The sequence below is a fragment of the Stegostoma tigrinum genome, chromosome 9 (assembly GCF_030684315.1).
Source record: "Stegostoma tigrinum isolate sSteTig4 chromosome 9, sSteTig4.hap1, whole genome shotgun sequence".
In the NCBI taxonomy this organism is placed as follows: Eukaryota; Metazoa; Chordata; class Chondrichthyes; order Orectolobiformes; family Stegostomatidae; genus Stegostoma; species Stegostoma tigrinum.
In genome coordinates this window covers 910,757-933,629 of record NC_081362.1, presented here as the reverse complement: position 1 = coordinate 933,629, position 22,873 = coordinate 910,757, and the positions used below count along the sequence as shown (strand labels likewise).

Below are 22,873 nucleotides of genomic sequence, written 5' to 3'. Positions count from 1 at the left end.
CCGGAGGCGGTTGAACGAGAGAGACAGGCGACCGGAGGCGGTTGAACGAGAGAGACAGGCGACCGGAGGCGGTTGAACGAGAGAGACAGGCGACCGGAGGCGGTTGAACGAGAGAGACAGGCGACCGGAGGCGGTTGAACGAGAGAGACAGGCGACCGGAGGCGGTTGAACGAGAGAGACAGGCGACCGGAGGCGGTTGAACGAGAGAGACAGGCGACCGGAGGCGGTTGAACGAGAGAGACAGGCGACCGGAGGCGGTTGAACGAGAGAGACAGGCGACCGGAGGCGGTTGAACGAGAGAGACAGGCGACCGGAGGCGGTTGAACGAGAGAGACAGGCGACCGGAGGCGGTTGAACGAGAGAGACAGGCGACCGGAGGCGGTTGAACGAGAGAGATACCATGCCTCAGTCAAGGGATGAGATCGAGAAGGAGAGTCCATCCTGGTAACCCCAGCTGGGGTGATAATTAGCAATACAGTTAAGATTATTGTGTTTTCAGTTAATTTATTCAACTCATTGCAGAACAATTGAGTTATACAAATACAGCATACAGAACATTTTTTCTGAAGTAACCCACAAAGCATGAAAGTTGTATATTCTTACAGCAAAATAACTTTCCTTTATTATCGTGACCCCGTAATGAAGAATGTTTTGTACTCTTGTACCAGTCACATCAAAACCCCCGAGTACAGCCTCATGTGTGGTCAACAACATGCAATACTGTATTCCCAGAGACCAGAATCAAGGGAGAGAAGTCATTTATCAACTTGACTGAACATCAAACAGGCCACAGCTTGGACCAGTTAAACATCAAAAATATTACCTCAATATTAATCCCAGTATACCACCCTTAAAATCCTGTTAATCTGAGAAAACTTTCCAAATAACATAAACGTTGCCTACAAGGCTTCGTAAGGAAATGGGCTGTTCAGGCTGTCCAACTTAATTTAACTTCAGCCTCTTTACAACAGAGGTGGGAAAGATAGCTCACATTTCCAACCCAGCTGAATGCAAACTTACATTCTAAGGAAGATACCAAACTAGCTGGTGTTTTCTGAAGGGTTTAGGTAACAAAAACTAATGAAAAGCTATATCTTCAGCACAATTAATAACAAACATACCAGATGGCAAGGAAGGAATTTGAGAGGCGCACATTGTTACTTTTAGGCCTGTGTGTAGATAAAAGGTTGTCATTAAGTAAACTCAGAATTGCACTGCAGTTCCAACTAATCTTGGTAATGCATATATTCCATAATTCCATGTGATATTTAGTACTCCTATTTGTGTTGCTACTACCATCTATTCAGTTTCATTATCTCCATCGATGTCAGCTGATGTAACTTAGAGCACTGATACTTTTTTCAATTTCTGTTAGTTTGTTCAGAAGCTGGTTCACTTCGGTCTCATTCAACTCCAAGCAGAGAAATTCCGATTCCTAAGACAGATAAAAACAGACTAAATGATGGTCATTTTTAAATACAGTAAAAGGATTAAATGTTAATCCCTAGATGTTTAGTGTCTTTACTCCTTTCATAATTAAGGAAGCAATCATACTGAAATCACACAAGACAATATTTCTGATATCTGAAGTCACTTCCCAGGGCTAACTAACAGAATTCAAATTTTGCCTCCTCAAATTTCAGTCAAGATGGCTGGGTAACAATTACAGTACAAATTCTGTACACAATTTCTCTTCAACTGGGAAGCTACTAAGGAATGTAGGAGTAGGATGAGGCCATTCAGTGCCATCAAACCTGCTCTGCTATTCAATACAATCGTGGCTGATCATCCACCCCAGTGCTTTTGTCTTCACACGTTATGCTGATTTTTCTTTACGTTGTTGGCATTTAGCAGTCTGTAATCTATCTTTAAAAAAAGGCAAATGGTGGAATTTGAATTCAATGAAAAGAAAAATCAAGAATTAAAAAGTCTAATGGTTCAAGATCAACCATGGCAATGAGCCAATACCATCCTCATCCCAAAAGAAAACGCACTCCGGGGATAAAGAATTTCAAAAGTTCATAATCGTCTGTAAATAAAATCTCCTCTTGTCATTCCCAAGTGGCTTCCCGCTTATTTTTAAATTGTGTTCCTTAGTTCTACACTCGCCAGCTGGGAGAAACATTTTACCCTGTCTATCCCTTTAAGTATTTTGTATCTCTCAATCAGATCACCCCCTCATTCTTCCAAACTATATAGAATACAGTCCCATTTCTCTTTGTAGGACAGTCCTGCCATTGTGGGAACAATACCAGTAAACTTTTGTACTCCCTGTGTGGTAATAATATACTTCTTGCAGTAACAGGACTACATCCATATGTTGTGCTCTAAGTATGATCTAAATAAGTTCCTAAAGAATTGAAACAATACTTCAATACTGTTATATTCAAATCCTCTTGCAATAAAGGCTAACATTTCTTCAATCTTCCTACTAGCTCGCTGCACCTACGTTAGCCTTCAGTGATAAGGTCACCCAGCTCCCTTCACACATCTACACCTTCCAATCTCTCACCATTTAAGAAGTATTCTGTATACCTGTTCCTCCTACCAAAGTGGATAACCCTGCTTTTTTCCACATTATATTCCACCGGCCACTGTCTTGCCCACTCACCTTGCTTTGATGTCACCTCTGAACTTGGAAAAATTACATTCGGTCTCCTCTGTCCCAAACATTGATATATGTTGTGAACAGCTGGAGCTGATCCTTGCGATATTCTATTAGTCAGTCTGCCAACATGGGAATGATCCACTTATTCTTACATTGTTTTCTGTGTTAGCTGATCCTTAATCCATGCCGTTATGTGACCTCCTTTCCCATGTGCTCTAATTTATTGACCAAACTCCTCTAGGATACTTTATCACAATGTTTTTTCATACAAACCCAAATGTTTTTTAATGAAATTGCCAAGTTCTAAAGGCCAGAATTTTTCTTATATAAAAGTGACAACAGTATTGCCTATTGATATCTTCACCCAAGTAAACAGCAGGTGATCCTACAGAAAGATGACAAGTCTCCTGACACTGGCGTGGTGTAATAATCTCATCACCGGTGGAGACTGCAGAACCAGGGCAAGCTGCAAGTAGCACAGCATTATTCATACAGTGACTACCAGGATAAACAAAGGAATGACTGAACAGGAATATTTTATTAAACACCCAATCAGAATCAGAAGTGGAATCTGTCCGAGCCAAAAGAAAACCCAGAATGATAAATTTGTACAAATTAAATGAATATTTTAGTTTTCATAAATCATTAGGATTCCTTATTTTACAGAATGCAATGGTCAGAGCACAATGTTCAGCACAGATTAAAAACAAATAAATTTCTACTCTTCTAAAACTACCATTCGCTGCAAGTCCTCCATACACTATTCAAGAAATCCACTTTAACAAGTTAAATTTATATTGTATCTTTAATATAGAAAAATGTCTCAAAAGGTGTTTGAATGTAGAGTCACTAAAAATAGGTGAGCTAAAGTGATATACTGACAACTAAAACCTTGGTTAAAGAGTTGGGATTAAGGAAAGCTGGCGGGAGGCTGCAGGGGTTTGGGATGGAAGGGTTTTGGGGAGGCAATTCCACAGGGTATAGCTGAAGTTGGTACAGCTGTTGATGCTGAAATAATTGGGTTGAACAGAATGACACTTGGAAGATCAGTGGGTTAGGAGAATGGTTTCACCCAGTTAGGGAGCTGCGTGTGGCAAGATTTGAAAAGGATTTAAACGAGAAATTGAGCATTTTAAATTGAAGGTGTAGGAGAATGGGACAAAGTACTGGGTGGAACCAGTGAGAATGAGAGATGAACGATGGGTGAGGAAAGCAGTGGGAGAGATAGGGAACTGCAGAAACAGAATTTTGAATGAGCTGGGATTTCAATTATGAGATGCTCCTAAACATCTCAATATTTATATACTTAAGATTCGAGAAAACAAGCGTATTTCCCCTGAAATTCCACACAACAGGACAAGCTTTCCCTTTGATAATTTACACAGATGCTTCAGTTAAGCTTGCTTAATAAACATTTCACTATATAATGATATTCAACGACTAAGCATTTTTAACTTTAACTCCTGTTACAGGGATAATGAGAGAAGCTGTTATTGAAGAAGTTAGAGCTGGGTACTTGGACAAGATCAAGGTAGTCCAGCAGAGTCAACTCGGTTTTGTGCAAGCAGCAAAGTCACACTTGATCAATCTGTTGGAGTTCTTCAAAAAAGTGACACATACTGTAGATAAAGGGTTGATGGGTTGTACTTAGATTTCCAAGAAACATTTGTTAAGGTGCCAGGTCAAAGGTTACTGTGGAAAATAAAAGTCCTTGGTGTTGGCGGTAGAAGGTTCACTGGCTAACAGGAAGCTGCCAGTAGATCTAAATGGGTCTTTTTCAGGTTAGCAAGATGCATGAAGTTGTGTGCCACAGAAGTCTGTGGTGGGACTGCAACTATTTACAAATTTATATAAGTACGATTCAGATTTCGAATCTGGTGACTTTTCCTCAGAACCTCTTCTAATCACTGGAAGAGTTCAGAAGAATAACAGAAACTTGGTAGAAACATACAAAATCATGAGGGGTTTTGGCAGGATGATTGCGAGCATATTGCTGCATGAAAGAAAAAATCTAGAACCAGGGATCCTAGTTTAAAATCAGGGGTGGCCCTTTTAAAACAGAGGAGACATCTTCTCATGAAGTGTGTTCTTATACATAGACAGCAGAAACTCAAATCTTCATTTACAGTGACAGTAATATCTTCTTAGTGCTGTTAATACTTTTCCTGCAGCATGTGAAAGAGGATTTCGATCCAGTTGAGTATTCAGTTTCTAGCTCAGTGGTGTGTGCTTCTAATTCAAGGTAATAGTATCCAGCATCCTTCCATCTGTGAAGGATGATGGACTGACTGCAAACAATCCATTTCAGATGTGGGCGACTTCACATGGAAAACCTTTGCTGATGGATCAAATAGCCAGTTATTGTAAGGTAGCTTTTCCAACAGTTATCACATGCGAACCTGCTCTTGACAAACCCCTGCAGTCCCTGGTCTTCATTGTGGGACGTCAGCCTACAGCAATCACCACTCTGTTCATTATTGACTCCGGGTGGAAATCGATGTTGGGGCTTGCAAACAATCTTGAATCATAGTTTTGAGCATCCTACAAGTTGACTGGCACCAGTAATCTCATTACACAAAAGTCCTTCGGAAATGGGATCATTTTCCATCCCTCGTGCCAAGGAAATAATCTCCGAGGAGTGCCAAAATGCTTGGGTTGCTGCCTCTGAAAAGATAGTGTTTATCTGCTTTTCTGCTGTCCAAACACACTCTTAATACATCATAGTCAAAGACAGAAAAAACCATGTTTCTTTTCCTGGTAGCTGAAAGTCATCTAAGTTTCACAACCATACAGCTAGGTGCTGAGAACACAAGTCTTAAAAATATCAGCTTGGTCCCAAGCATCAGTTTGATGTTATTCCATATGGGAACCTGTGATGTAACACTAGAATACAACTGCTATCTGTAGTACTGGCACACCTTGGTTAAGTGACCATTTGGGCTGAATGGCCTGTACCTATACGATTGGCTTAATGTAAAATTGGTAACAATGAACTAATGATTAAATAGATGAAAACTAGGAAGCTTCATGTTTAGATTGAAATTGAGGCATCCTTTTTGTTCCAGTCTGTTTTTGAAATTACAAAAATCAATCTAAGAATGTTGCTTGAAGTGTTACACGCAACACAGCATCAAATCAAACCAGATCTTTTCACTTCTCTCATGGCTGCAATTAATACAAAGGCAATCAGTCATAGAATGAGTATTTGCAAATCATGATGACAAAGATGTCTTCTGCTATAGTTAAACTGTTACAGGTCTACTTCTGCACTTTTAAAAAAAAACACAGGTTGTTAAATTGCTGACAAACTTTGAATAATTTTGCACAGTGATCATGTGTTTTTGAGTCATTCTAGGCTTAAAGTAAAAAGACCACTAGCACTATTATTGTTACTGATGGAGGATGCATCTAACACGTTTTAACATGGTCACCTCCCACATCATGATGACTTAAAAATGAGATTTGGTTCGAATTATAGAATCAGAATCAAACAGCACAGATAGTGATAATAAAATGTGAGGCTGGATGAACACAGCAGGCCAAGCAGCATCTCAGGAGCACAAAAGCTGACGTTTCGGGCCTAGACCCTTCATCAGAGAGCAGTCTCTCTGATGAAGGGTCTAGGCCCGAAACGTCAGCTTTTGTGCTCCTGAGATGCTGCTTGGCCTGCTGTATTCATCCAGCCTCACATTTTATTATCTTGGAATTCTCCAGCATCTGCAGTTCCCATTATCTCTGAGCACAGATAGTGATCCTTGGGTCCAAATAGTCTACACCAACCATGTTTCCTAAACTCAGCGAGTCCTACTTTCCTGCCTTTGGCCCATTTCTCTCCAAACCTTTCCTGTCCACGTACCTATCCAAATGTCTTTTAAATGATGTAACTGTATCTGCATCCAGGCATTCAGGATTCAGGCTGGGGAGTCAAATTACAAGTTTGATGGCTGCCCTGAAAATACTGTTCAAAAACAAGGGAATACTCAGCAGGCCCTGCAGCAACAGTCAGACTCCTTCCTCAGGATCCCCATGGAAATCAGAGGCTGGTGAACCGATCACTGTTTCTGCAAACCTCCTTCCTCAGGATCCCCATGGAAATCAGAGGCTGGTGAACCGATCACTGTTTCTGCAAACTTTTCCTGCACTGTTGAGTATTTCCAGAAGCTTTTGCTTTTGTTTTGACATTTCAACTCCCATGATACTTGTGCCTACGTTAAGTATGTTTAATTGTTTATCGGGTAGATTCAACAAACAATTCCGTATAAAAGCCACCATTTCAATTTCACTCTAACATCCACATTCCTAATACAAACTATAAAACTATAGCAGCACAGTGGCTCAGTGGCTAGCATTTCTGCCTCACAGCGCCAGGCACCCGTGTTCAATTTCACCCTCGGGCAACTGTCTATGTGGAGTTTGCACGTTGTCCCTGTGTCTGCATGGGTTTCCTCTGGGTGCTCCAGTTTCCAGTCCAGAGATGTGCAGGCCAGGTGGATTGGCCATGCTAAATTACCCACAGTGCCCAGGAATATTTAGGTTAGGAGGGCTAGATATGGGAAAATGCAGGGGTATGGAATGGGTCTGGAGGGGATGCTGTTCAGGGGGGCAGTATGGTCTTGTTGGGCCAAATGGCCTGTTGCCACACTGTAGGGATTAAACACCAACCTAACACATGGAAGTAAAATAGGGTGGATTCTACTCCATTGGTAGCAAAACCCACCACAAGCAGAGCTCGTCACAAATATGACTTTGGTTTCTATCCATGGAATTGAGCCAATCTCTTAGGAAGACCAGTGTTTTCCAAGAAGCTAATAAAACTCATTCAGGAGAGGTTGAGAAAAGAGAAGAATAAACAGTTAACAATAATGGAATCATCAAGCCTTTAGATTGTTGCTTTAGCCAGGGATACTGTGACAGTTTTGATAGGTTTTCAAAATAAGGCAGTCAAACCAAGTGAGTGCCCTGACTGAAACAAAGGCTCTTGAACAATAATTGGAATACTATAGTAGCATTGCACACAATCAGGAAACACTGCATGAAGATCCCACAATTCCTGCATTAGAGAGTTAGGATTTGTTGTCTTAGAACACTTTACACTTACGTGAGGAATAAGAGAATGGTCAAAGAAAGAGTAGGGCCGATCAGGGATAGCATAGGGAACTTGTGTGTGGAGCCTGAGGAGGTAGGGGAAGCCCTAAATGAGTTTTTTGCTTCTGTCTTTACGAAAGAAACGACCTGTGTAGTGAATGAAACCTTTGAAGAGCAGGTGTGCATGCTGGAATGGATAGAGATAGAGGAAGCTGATGTACTGAAAATTTTGTCAAACATTAAGATTGACAAGTCGCCAGGCCCGGATCAGATTTGTCCTCGGCTGCTTTGGGAAGCGAGAAATGCAATTGCTTCGCCACTTGCGAAGATCTTTGCATCCTCGCTCTCCACTGGAGTCGTACCTGAGGACTGGAGAGAGGCAAATGTAATTCCTCTCTTCAAGAAAGGAAATAGGGAAATCCCCGGCAATTATAGACCGGTAAGTCTCACGTCTGTCGTCTGCAAGGTGTTAGAAAGGATTCTGAGGGATAAGATTTATGACCATCTGGAAGAGCATGGCTTGATCAAATACAGTCAACACGGCTTTGTGAGGGGTAGGTCATGCCTTACAAACCTTATCGAGTTTTTTGAGGATGTGACTAGTAAGGTTGATGAGGGTCAAGCTGTGGATGTGGTGTATATGGACTTCAGTAAGGCATTTGATAAGGTTCCCCATGGAAGGCTCATTCAGAAGGTCAGGAGGAATGGGATACAGGGGAACTTAGCTGCTTGGATACAGAATTGGCTGGCCAACAGAAGACAGCGAGTGGTAGTAGAAGGAAAATATTCTGCCTGGAAGTCAGTGGTGAGTGGGGTTCCACAGGGCTCTGTCCTTGGGCCTCTACTGTTTGTAATTTTTATTAATGACTTGGACGAGGGAATTGAAGGATGGGTCAGCAAGTTTGCAGACGACACAAAGGTCGGAGGTGTCGTTGACAGTGTAGAGGGCTGTTGTAGGCTGCAGCGGGACATTGACAGGATGCAGAGATGGGCTGAGAGGTGGCAGATGGAGTTCAACCTGGATAAATGCGAGGTGATGCATTTTGGAAGGTCGAATTTGAAAGCTGAGTACAGGATTAAGGATAGGATTCTTGGCAGCGTGGAGGAACAGAGGGATCTTGGTGTGCAGATACATAGATCCCTTAAAATGGCCACCCAAGTGGACAGGGTTGTTAAGAAAGCATATGGTGTTTTGGCTTTCATTAACAGGGGGATTGAGTTTAAGAGTCGTGAGATCTTGTTGCAGCTCTATAAAACTTTGGTTAGACCGCACTTGGAATACTGCGTCCAGTTCTGGGCGCCCTATTATAGGAAAGATGTGGATGCTTTGGAGAGGGTTCAGAGGAGGTTTACCAGGATGCTGCCTGGACTGGAGGGCTTATCTTATGAAGAGAGGTTGACTGAGCTCGGTCTCTTTTCATTGGAGAAAAGGAGGAGGAGAGGGGACCTAATTGAGGTATACAAGATAATGAGAGGCATAGATAGAGTTGATAGCCAGAGACTCTTTCCCAGGGCAGAAATGGCTAGCACGACGGGTCATAGTTTTAAGCTGGTTGGTGGAAAGTATAGAGGGGATGTCAGAGGCAGGTTCTTTACGCAGAGAGTTGTGAGAGCATGGAATGCGTTGCCAGCAGCAGTTGTGGAAGCAAGGTCATTGGGGTCATTTAAGAGACTGCTGGACATGCATATGGTCACAGAAATTTGAGGGTGCATCCATGAGGATCAATGGTCGGCACAACATTGTGGGCTGAAGGGCCTGTTCTGTGCTGTACTGTTCTATGTTCTATGTTCTAACATGCTTTGCAAAGGGTATAACACGGGGTAGAGCTGGATGAACACAGCAGGCCTGCCTGCCTGGACAAATCTGCCTGCCCTGGTCGACCCATCGTCCCAGCCTGCTCCTGCCCCACCGAACTCATCTCCACCTATCTGGACTCCATTTTCTCCCCTTTGGTCCAGGAACTCCCTACCTACGTCCGTGACACCACCCACGCCGTCCACCTCCTCCAGGACTTCCAATTCCCTGGCCCCAAACACCTCATTTTCACCATGGACGTCCAGTACCTATACACCTGCATTCCGCATGCAGATGGCCTCAAGGCCCTCCGCTTCTTCCTGTCCCGCAGGCCTGACCAGTCCCCCTCCACCGACACCCTCATCCGCCTAGCCGAACTCGTCCTCACCCTCAACTTCTCTTTCGACTCCTCCAACTTCCTACAGACTAAGGGGGTGGCCACGGGCACCCGCATGGGCCCCAGCTATGCCTGCCTCTTTGTAGGTTACGTGGAACAGTCCCTCTTCCGCACCTACACAGGCCGCAAACCCCACCTCTTCCTCCGCTACATTGATGACAGTATCGGCGCCGCCTCTTGCTCCCCAGAGGAGCTCGAACAGTTCATCCACTTCACCAACACCTTCCACCCCAACCTTCAGTTCACCTGGGCCATCTCCAGCACATCCCTCACCTTCCTGGATCTCTCAGTCTCCTTCTCAGGCAACCAGCTTGTAACTGATGTCCATTTCAAGCCCACCAACTCCCACAGCTACCTAGAATACACCTCCTCCCACCCACCCTCCTGCAAAAATTCCATCCCCTATTCCCAATTCCTCCGCCTCCGCCGCATCTGCTCCCACGATAAGACATTCCACTCCCGCACATCCCAGATGTCCAAGATCTTCAAGGACCGCAACTTTCCCCCCACAGTGATCGAGAATGCCCTTGACCGCGTCTGCCATATTTCCCGCAACACATCCCTCACACCCCACCCCCGCCACAACCGCCCAAAGAGGATCCCCCTCGTTCTCACACACCACCCCACCAACCTCTGGATACAACGCATCATCCTCCGACACTTCCGCCATCTACAATCTGGCCCCACCACCCAAGACATTTTTCCATCCCCACCCCTGTCTGCTTTCCGGAGAGACCACTCTCTCCGTGACTCCCTTGTTCGCTCCACACTGCCCTCCAACCCCACCACACCCGGCACCTTCCCCTGCAACTGCAGGAAATGCTACACTTGCCCCCACACCTCCTCCCTCACCCCCATCCCAGGCCCCAAGATGACATTCCACGTTAAGCAGAGGTTCACCTGCACATCTGCCAATGTGGTATACTGCATCCACCTGTACCCGGTGTGGCTTCCTCGACATTGGGGAAACCAAGCAGAGGTTTGGGGACCGCTTGGCAGAACACCTCCGCCCAGTTCGTAACAAACAACTGCACCTCCCAGTCGCAAACCATTTCCACTCCCCCCTCCCATTCTTTAGATGACATGTCCATCATGGGCCTCCTGCAGTGCCACAATGATGCCACCCGAAGGTTGCAGGAACAGCAACTCATATTCCGCTTGGGAACCCTGCAGCCCAATGATCTCAATGTGGACTTCACCAGCTTCAAAATCCCCCCTTCCCCCACCGCATCCCTAAACCAGCCCAGTTCGTCTCCTCCCCCCACTGCATCCCAAAACCAGTCCAACCTGTCTCTGCCTCCCTAACCTGTTCTTCCTCTCACCCATCCCTTCCTCCCACCCCAAGCCGCACCCCCATCTCCTACCTACTAACCTCATCCCACCTCCTTGTCCTGTCCGTCTTCCCTGGACTGACCTATCCCCTCCCTACCTCCCCACCTATACTCTCTCCACCTATCTTCTTTTCTCTCCATCTTCGGTCCGCCTCCCCCTCTCTCCCTATTTATTCCAGAGCCCTCACCCCATCCCCCTCTCTGAAGAAGGGTCTAGGCCCGAAACGTCAGCTTTTGCGCTCCTGAGATGCTGCTTGGCCTGCTGTGTTCATCCAGCCTCACATTTTATTATCTTGGAATTCTTGAGCATCTGCAGTTCCCATTATCTCTCTCTCCACATACCTGCCTTTGGCCAATATCCACTAACACCTTTGCTTAACTAAATTTCCATCTCCCAGATTTAAATATTAACAGCTGATCTAGTATCACATGCCATTTGTGCAAGACAGTTCAAAATATCTTCCACCCTTGTGTGTTTCGAGGTGCTTCCTAACATCTCTCCTGAATGGTGTGGCTCTAATTCTCAGCCCATGCCCTGTAGCCCAAGGATCTCCAGTGGAAATAGTTTGTCTTTAAAGTAAAGAATCTTTACCCTCTCACTTCCTGTTAAGATCTTGAAAGCTTCAATCAGAATCTTCTAAATTCTAGAGAAAAGAGTCCTAATTTCTGTTATCGCTCCTCATAATATAACCCCTGAAATCCAAATATCATCTTTGGACGCATCAGACCAATGTGCCCGTCCTAAGGCATGGTGTCCAAATTGGTCACAGTAAACCAAGCTGGGTCTCACCAGGGTTTTATATTGCTGCAGCCTAACTTGTACATCCTTATACTCCAGTATTCTAGATATAAAGTCAAGTATTCCACTAGCCTTCCTGATTATTTTCCACACCGGTTCATGACACTGAGCATCTAGGCATCTGAACCCCAAGTGTCTTTGGACATCCGCTGTCTTTAACTTCATAACATCTGGAGATAACCTGATCTACCATTTTTCAGGTAAATTTGATAACCTAACACTTGTTTACACCAAAATCCATTAGCCACATTTTTGCTGATTCATCTATCTAATAATATCCTTTTCAACTTTATGCTATCTATACAGTCTACAATGTTGGCTAACTTTGCATCAGCAAATTTGGATATGACTTTTTATATTTCAGATTCACAGAATCCCTATGGTTTGATGGAAAACATTTTCATTGCAATGTAGCACAGGCAGGTTCATTGGAAGTACTCAAGAGGGAACTGGATTATCTAGAAAGGAAGAATATGCAATGGAGATGGCACGGTGAGAATGGGAACAGCTCTAAGCAAATTGCTTCTTCATACAAGTATGATAGGCCAATGGAAAGATTAGGACACAGCCCAATCTCACCAGAAACCCAAACCGCACCCCACCTCCCTTACAGCAGCTAGTCTGACTAATAATTGAAGCAGATTACTGATGATAATCAGCTGATTATTATTTAGTCATTTCCAAGGGACAAACATTTGCGTATGAGAATGGTCTTACATTTTGACATCAAACACTCTTGCCTGACCAACTGGAATTCCCTAAAGGCAATTTCCCTGGTCTAGTAACAGTTAATTCAGTTGCCATGCAGTGTGAACACTGAATTTACCAGAGTGAGAGTAAGGTCAATGTTGACCTCTTGTAATTAGAAAGCCAATCAAAATCATCTTAGCAACAGAGGTTTAAGAATAGCACAACACCGTGAACATCTGAAATTACAAATGTTCAACAGGAACAGAAGCAACAGTGCGATTTTACAAAGAGAATGGAAAGCATCTAATGCAAGTATTTGCAAGTGTTACTGTAAATGTCAGTCACTGAAAAAAAACAACATACAAAAGGTAGAGTAGTACACATGCAACCAGCTCCATTTCAGATGTTTGCAAAGTAAAACTAAACTGCACCCTGTTATTTCTAGATTCCTTGGGTTTGGTCAGTATTAATTTGTCCAATCTCTTAGCAGATGTAATGCCCTCCAACGCATCTTCCCACATTCCCCCAAGGATAGAGTCACCCCCAGCCCTCACATACCACTCCATCAATTCCCAAATCCAACAATTATCCTCCGCCACTTCCCCACCTGCAAACCAACCCCAAAGAGATATTTCCCTCCCGTCACCTATCTGCCTTTCGTACGGACTGCTCTCTCTGCGACTCCCTCATCTACTTCACACTCCTCACCAACCCCACCGCCCCCGGCACCTTTCACTGCAACTGCAGGAAGTGCTACACCTGCCCCTACACCTCCCCCCTCACATCTATCCAGGTCCCAAACAATCCTTCAATTTCTGAACATGTTCTAAACTAGTCTACTGCAACTATTGCTCCTGATATGGTCTTCACTACATCGGAAAGACCAAGTGCAGACTCAGTGACAGATTTACAGAGCATCTGCGCTCTAAACGCTCCAAATCAACACCATCCTCTGGTTGCCAGCCATTTCAACTTCCCTTCCCACATCCTGGGCGACATGTCCATCCTGGGCGACATGTCCATCCTGGGCGACATGTCCCTCCTGGGCGACATGTCCCTCCTGGGCGACATGTCCCTCCTGGGCGACATGTCCCTCCTGGGCGACATGTCCCTCCTGGGCCTCCTCCTGTCATGAGGCCACACGTAAACTGAAATAATAACACCTTATATTCCGCTTTGGGAGCATACAGCCCCGTAAGCCTCAACACAGAATTCACTAGCTTCCAAACCTCCCAACCCTGGCCTCATCCTATGTCCAGCCCACCCTCTCATCCCCACCTCCTTGACTTGACAAACCTGTCCATCTTCTTTCTCACCTATCCACCCCACCCTTCCCATTGATCAACCTCCACAACCCTGTACCCACATCCATCTAGCACTACCCCACCTACATTCGCTCAGAGCCCCCCAATTTATTTGAGCTCCCTTTACCCTCCCCAGTCCTGAAGAAGGGTCCCAAGCCAATTACAAAATGTCAATGCCCTCCTGTTCCTGATCATAGAATCCCTACAGTGTGGAAATAGGCCTTTCGGCCCAACAAGTCCACACCGACCCTCAGAGCATCCCAACTAGGCCCATCCCCCTACCGTTTCCCTGTAACCCACCTAATCTATACATCCCTGAACACCACAGGCAATTTAGCATGGCCAATCCATCAAGCCTGCACATCTTTGGACTGTGGAAGGAACCTAAGCAGACACAGGGGAGAATGTCTGTGAGGAGTTTGCACAGTCACCTGATGGTGGAATTGAAACTGGGTCCCTGGTGCTATGAAGCAGCAGTGCAAACCACTGTGCTGCCCCTTCACAACAGGATCAATTTCTCTACATTTACTCTCTATGAACCCTTCAATTTTCAGTACCTGATTAAATCTTCACTTCTGAAGAAAACAGTCCTGATTTCTCCAACTTGACTTGATAACTGGAGTTCCTCATTCCTCTTACCGTTCTCACTAATCTTCTCTGCACACAATCTCCTAAGTCTTCACAGCCTTTGCAAAGCATAACACTCAGAACTGGACACAATACTCCAGCTGGGGCCAATCAATGCCTTATACAAGTTCAAAATACCCTCCTTGATCTTATATTCCACATCTCCAATTCATAAGGCCAAGGATATAATATGTTTTATTAAGTGCTCTCTCAAATGAATCTATCACCTACAATGACTTATGCACATGTACTCAAGATCCTTTTGCTGCTGCTTCCCCTTTCATGTTTCCCTGCATTTTATACTGTCTCTCCATGTTCTGCTTACCAAAATGAAATGAATCACCACTTTTAAATGCAGTGAATTTAATCTGAAATCTGTCTGCCCATTTCACCGACTTGTCTACATCCTTTTCAAATCCTACAATAGTTCAGAAACACTTTTTCAACCTGCATCCTTCCTCAACACTCACCAATTCCTTGACTCATCACAACCAATTTTTTAACTCTGACTTTGACTTGTGTTCTGAATTCCCAACAGATCTGGGATGTCTGCACTTTTTGTTCTACTGTGGCAAGGTGATAGATACTAGTATTTAAGATGGAGGCCAAAATTATCAATCTCCTATTACTGTAAGCAAGTGAAATGCCTCACTTTCAAGAAGGTTCTATAAAGTCAACACCCTGCAGATGTTGGAAATTTGAAAAAACCCAAAAAATACAAGCATTAAAGACAGAAACATGTAATACTTCACACTATGATCTTAAATGTTTCCATTTACCTCATTTAAGAATTGTTCTGTTTAGAAGACTTAAAAATATGGTTTTTTGTGTATCTACAAAAATATATTTAAGTCTAATCAAAATGAAAAATTCCTTTATTATGCTGAAAAAAGGAAAGTTTTGATTTTTGTGACCATGCGTCCAAACTCCAGCATGTCAAAGTGACAACACAGAATGCAGTCAAGTATAGTTTGAGCTCTGCATTAATAAGCACACCTCAGAATCTACATCGCTTCTGTCCAAAAATGTCATGGTAGTTATTACTTTTGAAATAAGATCAAATGTACTGTTAATTTATCACAAGTGAAGGCTCACCACACCTTCTGAAGGGCAACTAGGATGGCCAGTGAATGGTAGCCCAGCCACCAATGCCCACATCCTCGTAAGAATAAATTTTCACAGCATTAGTATTTCCAGCTTAAAGCAGACGATACACAAAGTCAAAGTCATTACGAGCAGGCCATTTGAATTTTCAGGAGGCATTTGAGAAAGTATGTATGGACTATTATGTTACTAAGTAGCCTATGGTGTTGCAGCTAGTATATTAGTTTGGATAGAGAATTAGATAGTCTGCAGAGGGGTAAAAACAGATTAAGTGCACAAAAATTTGGCAGATGGAATGTCCTGTGGGAAAATGGGAGGTTATACACTTGAACAAGAAGATTTTGAAAGTCTTCATGCATCTGTCACAGAAAGCCAGCATCAACGTTCCTTATATTCAATGCTGCGATATATTTTTAAATCACTAAGGGAATCACAGGTTATGGGGTTAAAGCAGTAATGTGGAGTTAAGGGATATCAGATCAGCCTTGACCTCTATGAATGTTGGGAGCAGATCTGATGGACTGAATGGTTTACTTCTGCTCCTACACAATGTTATGTATTTCAGCACTCTGTACAAGAATCCAGTCAGTCTATTCTCCCAAAAACAAAACATCCTGCAAGTTATAGCAGGTCAGGGAGCATCCATGAAGAGAAAATAAGCCAAATGTTGAGTCTAGATGGCTCTTCATCAGAGCATTTAGACTCGAAATGTTGGCTTGCTTTCTCTTCATGGATGCTACCTGACCTGCTGTAACTTCCAGGATGTTTTGTTTTTGGGAGAATAGACTGACTGGATTCCAGCATATTTTGTTTTTAGTATGGATTCTAGCATCTCCAGTAATTTGCTTCTCATCTATTCTCCTGCAATAAATGCTGCTCTAACAGGTAATGCCACATCCAATGAACAAAATACTAAAAACCTAAGTCTATGCCCTATCTTTTGGCTCAAAATCTGGTCTCAGGAACCCAATTTTTACATAAGTCTATATAAAGGTAGTTTTATGTCAAGGAGCAAGATTCAAATCTCAACTGTAATCACATGTGCACTTGGCAACCACTTCATAAATTTTTCAAAGACAGCTCAAGTTTTTAAATTCAGGAAGAGGGAAAAAAACCACAAAGCTAGGATAGAAATAGAGTTTAAATCAACATAAATAGGGAAATCACAACTTTTAGTTTAAAAATCTCTTTACAGAATGGATTTATATGATATGTCATGGTGGGAAGGACAGTAAGAAGGAAGCTTCCTGAACACCAAAGACCCATTTGGCCAAATGGCCTGTTGCTGTACTGGAAATACTTCATAATTAGTGACAGCTATGATCCAGAATGCTATGTAAACCATGTGCCCTTCTGTGATCTCAATTGTTATAAATTGTATTTGAGTATTAACTCATTATTTCTGATTATCTTCAGTACATTTACATTCCCACTCTCTTGCCTCCTCTCAAAGTGCCTCGTGCTCGACTTGAGAATTCTTAATAATTACGTTTAAAAAAATTGAAATTTCATTCTGTCTAGAATAGTTCTTGCCTGCAAAGTATCTGGAGAGATTTTCCATTTAATTGAAATGCAATGCAATGTATTGGGACACATGGTGAGATCACCAGTTTGCAAAGCTGTTGCACAAACAATTAGAACAGAAACACAGTAAAACAAAGAAAAAGTCATTAGCCAAGTGTTTTGTAAGAAATTGCAAATTAAAGTTCATCAGTCATATTCAATTAAAATGAACATTGGAGGTTCTCTGGCAGTTAATTAGGTTTTGGGACACTATAGACTATGGCTGTATCAACCCGTTATATGTAAGAACTTGGAGCAGGCCGAGGGAATTCAACCTTCCCTGTATTCCACTATTTAACGGGATCGTGGCTAATCTCATCTCCACCTCAACACCATCCTGCCCCCTCTCCATTCCCTTCAACTCATTACGAATCAAAAATTTGCCTGCCTCCTTCTCAAATTTACTGAAAGAGACTGATAGAGAGAGAAATACCCGGAAAACATTTCTGTTCAAGGCATTTAAAACAATCTGGATATTTTGCTTGGTCCCTGAAAATTTTCTTTCCTGCAAATGCTGTCCAGTATTTTTTGCATTTTCTGGTCTTATTTCAAATTTCCAGCAGCCACAGCATTTTGGTTTATTTTTTGATAAATATTTTTGTCCCTGTTCTCTGTTGAGGTAACTGCTCACATCGGAGGTGTGGAAGACACTGTAAGTAGCCTGAATGTCTACAGGCTGAACGCATGCTTCCAGGTAGCTAGCCCGGCACACTTGCTGCAAAATAGTCAGCGTGCTGTGAGGGTAGGGCCAAATGTAGCTGCAATAAATTTCCCTGGTTAAAAGGCTCAGGCACAAGTTGTTTTGATACAGTGAAGCAACAGATAAATCTTCAAGCTATAAATTATGAGTACCTCAACCCATAGTTTACTTCAATTAAACAACAGTGCCACCCCATGCAATGACAGAGACTGGCAACACAACCTATGATTTAGGACAAGTTGCAAATTGTAAAATGTCACTCAAATAATGTGGCTATGAGAAATAAATAAGATCTGAATATTAAGCTTGTGTTCAAATTCATCAGAAGCGTATTACAAGTAGCACATTTTTAATTATGATGCCAGGACGTCGAGCACTGACATGTTAAAACTGATGTCCTATATTGTAAAAAATACAAATCAGCGGACGCATGACTTCAACCATCCATCTTACATGACCTCTTCTCTCTGGGCTGTCCAATCCACAAAGACAACAAATAGATTTTGCTTCAGAGATAGTAGGAACTGCAGATGCTGGAGAATCTGAGATAACAAGGTGCAGAGCTGGATGAACATAGCAGGCCAAGCAGCATGAGAGGAGCAGGAAAGCTGACGTTTCAGGCCTAGACCCTTCTTCAGAAATGGGGGAGGGGAAGGGGGTTCTGAAATAAATAGGGAGAGAGGGGGAGGTGGATCGAAGATGGATACAGGAGAAAATAGATGGAGAGGAGACAGACAAGTTAAAGAGGTGGGGGTGGAGCCAGTAAAGGTGAGGGTAGGTAGGGAGGGGACAGGTCAGTCCAGGGAGGACGGACAGGTCAAGCGGACGGGATGAGGTTAGGAGGTAGGAGATGGGGGTGGGTGGCAGGGATAGGTTGGAGGAAGGACAGATTAGGGAGGCGGGGACAAGCTGGGCTAGTTTTGGGGATGTGGTGGGGAAGGAGAGATTTTGAAGCTTGTGAAGTCCACATTGATACCATTGGGCTGCAGGGTTCCCAAGCGGAATACGAGTTGCTGTTCCTGCAACCTTCGGGTGGCATCATTATGGCACTGCAGGATTCCCAGGATGGACATGTCGTCTAAGGAATGGGAGAGGGAGTTGAAATGGTTCCTGACTGCAAGGTGCAGTTGTTTAGCGTGAGCCGAGCGTAGGTTCTGCAGAGCGGTCCCCAAGCCTCTGCTTGGTTTCCCCAATGTAGAGGAAGCCACAGCGGATGCAGTATACCACATTAGATGTGCGGGCGAACATCTGCTGGATGTGGAAAGTCATCTTGGGGCCTGGGATGGGGGTGCGGGAGGAGGATTGGGGGCAGGTGTAGCACTTTCTGCGGTTGCAGGGAAAGGTGCCGGGTGAGGTGGGGCTGGAGTGGAGCGGACAAAGGAGTCATGGAGAATGTGGTCCCTGCAGAAAGCGGGGAAGGGAGGGGAAAAATGTCTTTCATGGTGGGGTTGGACAGCAGATGGCAGAAGTTTCATAGGATGATGCATTAGATCCAGAGATTGGTGGGGTGGTACGTGAGGACAAGGAGGATTCTGTTTTGGTTGTTATTGCAGGCAGAGGATGAGAGGGATGAGTTGAAGGAAATGTGGGAGACACAGTCGAGGGCATTCTCAACCACTGGCGGAGGGGGGTGGTGGTGCGGAGGGAGGGGTGCTGTCCTTGAGAAATGAGGATATCTGAGGTTACAAGAGTGGAATGCCTCATCCTGGGAGCAGATGCGGTGGAGGCGAAGGAATTGGGAAATAGGGGATGGCATTTTTGCAGGAAGGTGGGTGGGAGGTGGTGTATTCTAGGTAGCTGTGGGAGTCGGTGGGCTCAAAGTGGATATTGGTTTCTAGGTGGTTGCTGAAGGAGACAAAAGAGGTCCAGGAAGGAGAGAGAGGTATTAGAGATGGTCTAGGTGAACTTGAGGTTGCGGTGGAAGGTGTTGGTGGAGTTGATGATCTGTTTGAGCTCCTCATGGGAGCGACAGGCAGTGCCAATACACTCAATGTAACGGAAGAAAAGGTGGGGTTTAGGGCCAGTGTAGGTATCGAAGAGGAACTGTTCCACGTAACCTACAAAAAGAGGCAGGCATAGCTCGGGCCCATGCGGGTATCCATGGCCACCCCCTTTGTATGTAGGAAGTGGGAGGAATCGAAAGAGATGTTGTTGAGGGTGAGGACGAGTTCGGCTAAGCAGATAACGGTGTCATTGGAGGGGGACTGGTTGGGCCTGGAAGAAACAGATGGCCTTTAGGCCATCTGTGGGGGGAATGCAGGTGTACAGGGGCTGGACGTCCATGGTAAAAATGAGGTGTTGAGGACTGGGGAATTGGAAGTTCTGGACGAGGTGGAGGGCGTGGGTGCTGTCACGGATGTAGTTAGGGAGTTCCTGGACCAAGGGGGAGAAAATGAGTCCAGATAGGCGGAGATGAGTCCAGTGGGGCAGGAGCAGGCGGAGACAATGGGTCGACCAGGACAGTCAGGTTTGTGGATTTTGGGAAGGAGGTAGAAGCAGGCAGTGCAGGGTCGGGGAACAATGGGGTTGGAGGCTGAGGGTGGGAGGTCAGCTGAGGTGATGAGGTTATGGATGGTTTGGGAGATGATGGTTTGCTGGTTGGGGTTGGGGTCATGATCAAGGAGGCAGTAGGAGGTGGTGGTGTCGGAGTGTTGGCACCTGGCCTCAGCGATGTAAAGGTCAGTGCGCCATACTACAACTGCGTATCCCTCATCCGTGGATTTTACGTTCAAGTTGGGATTGAGGTGGAAGGCTGCACGTTCTGTCGGGGGGAAGAGATTGGAGTGGGTGAGTGGGGTGGAGAGGTTGAGGCAATTGATGTCACAATGGCAGTTGGAGATGAAGAAGAGGTCGAGGGAGGGCAGGAGGCCTTGGGGTGGTCCAGGAGGCAGGAGAAGGGGTCAGTAGAGGGAGGGTTAGGCTCACGGTTGAAGTAGTAAGCACAGAGGCAGAGGAAAAACTGCTCTATGTCCAAACGTGAGCGGTATTCATTGATGTATGGGCGGAGGAGGACAAAAGGTGAGCACTTTACTGTGGACTGACCATTTGTCCTCAGTCAGGTGGTCTGGGGGGGGAGATGGTGAAGATTCGGCAGGGCTGGGTGTTGCTGTCTCCTCTGGAGCTGCTGGCTGTAGAGGTGGTGGGCAGAGTGACTTTGGTGTCAGCTGTGGGCAGAGTTGCATCGGTGGTGGTGGGTGGAGCAAGTAGGAGGCAGCAGCAGTGGTGACGGTAGGTGTGTCCTCAGTGTCTATGGTGTTGGCCTCGGAAATGGAGGCGGTGGCATCAGCAGCGGTGTTGATGGCGTTTGCTGTCCCCAAGTGGCGTACCTGGTGGCGGAGGATGTGACATCATCCGTGGTTGCTCCCACAGTGGCCACATGGCCAATGGCGGCGGGCACATTGTGGGGATGGTCCTGGGTAGGGTTGGGGTTTTGGGTGGTAGGCACCAGTAAGTTTACTGTACTTATGGTTTTTAGTGTCTAGTAAAGCTGAGTAGAACTGAGTTCAGGTTGTGGATCCTACGAAGAATAAAAAACAGGAGAGGTTGTTTGCAGGTCTGGGAGAGGGACGCTCTGAGCTGGGGTAGGCTTGATTGTAGTGCCAGGAGATCCTTCCTCCCACCTATTCCCTCCTTCCACCTCAAGCCCAACCCCCATCTCCTACCTACTAACCTCATCCCGTCCCCTTGACCTGTCCATCCTCCCTGGACTGACCTATCTCCTCCCTACCTCCCCAGCTACACTCACCTTCACCGGCTCCATCCCCGCCTCTTTGACCGGTCTGCCTCCTCTCCCCCTATCTTCTCCTCTACCTTCTATCGGCCTCCCCCTCGCTCCCTATTTATTTCAGAACGCCCTTCCCCTCCTCCATTTCTGAAGGGGGGTCTAGGGCCGAAACATCAGCCTTCTTGCTCCTCTGATGCTGCTTGGCCTGCTGTGTTCATCCAGCTCTCCACCTTGTTATCTAAATAGATTTTGCTTCTAGCCTTCAGACTTCTTGCAAGTCTCGTTAACAAAGACATCATCTACCATAAGATTCTTTATGCAAACAGTTTTGAGACAGCCTATCACTGCGTGCACTTGCACAATACAACAGGCTGTTTGTTAACTGCTTAACTGGGGTCAAAAGATTGCTGCAATACTTTAACTTCTCTTCATTGCATTACGAAATTCAAAAGCTTAATCTTCCATCATCAGGTTGGACTGGGAAACAGCAGTTGTAAATGAACTCCATTTCTACAAGGATGCACCATTGATTAATTGAACAGGGTAAAGAAAAACGGTCCTCCTAAATGTATGATAAAGTGCTGCTACCTTTACAGTCTTGTTTCAAATAATTATGGTTCTCAAGGCAGGAAGCAGTAAGTGCGTCAGGTGTGGCTCACCGGTTAGCACAGCACATTTCTTGAATCAAGACTTTAGGGGGTTTCCATTCCTCCTCCAGAATGCAATACTCAAGACTCACACAAGTTCTGCAGAGTGTGCTGTAATGTTTGAACTGTTGAGTGTTGGATGCCATACTGAGGCCTTCTCTGCCACTTCTCCAAACCTTCCACACCCCATATCTCCCTTCATTTCCCTCTCCTCCTCACTCATGCCTGCTCTTTCCCAACCCTTGCCTCTGAAAGCTACAGCTGAGCTACAAGAAGTGTAATGAGCAAATTGTCTCTTTGTATGACTAATGTGTTGATATGCAAGGAATAACTTTTTGGCAGACTGAGAGAATCATATTTTTCTATCCTTTACTCCTGTGATAGGAATGGGTCCTAAAATGATGTCTAGAATCAGGAATTGGAATGGGAAAGACATCAGCTTATAGTTAAAATCCAGGCTACAATGCATGTTGGTTCCAATGCAATTATAACAATCCAA

General features: G+C 44.8%; 1 protein-coding gene across 6 annotated transcripts in view; it reads right to left on the bottom strand.

Annotated features, from left to right (window-relative positions):
• Window positions 1-287: 287 nt before the first annotated feature.
• commd1 (copper metabolism (Murr1) domain containing 1) overlaps window positions 288-22,873 on the bottom strand; it is an 85,933-nt gene continuing 63,347 nt past the window's right edge. For 5 of the 6 annotated variants that reach the window (XM_048536897.2, XM_048536896.2, XM_048536898.2 and 2 more), the window contains one exon: window positions 288-1,435. In XM_048536897.2, coding sequence (XP_048392854.1) covers window positions 1,404-1,435 — 32 coding nt within the window. In that variant the 3' untranslated portion in view covers window positions 288-1,403. The remainder of the gene's footprint in view (window positions 1,436-22,873) is intronic. The other variant, XR_009446115.1, reaches the window with a different exon arrangement.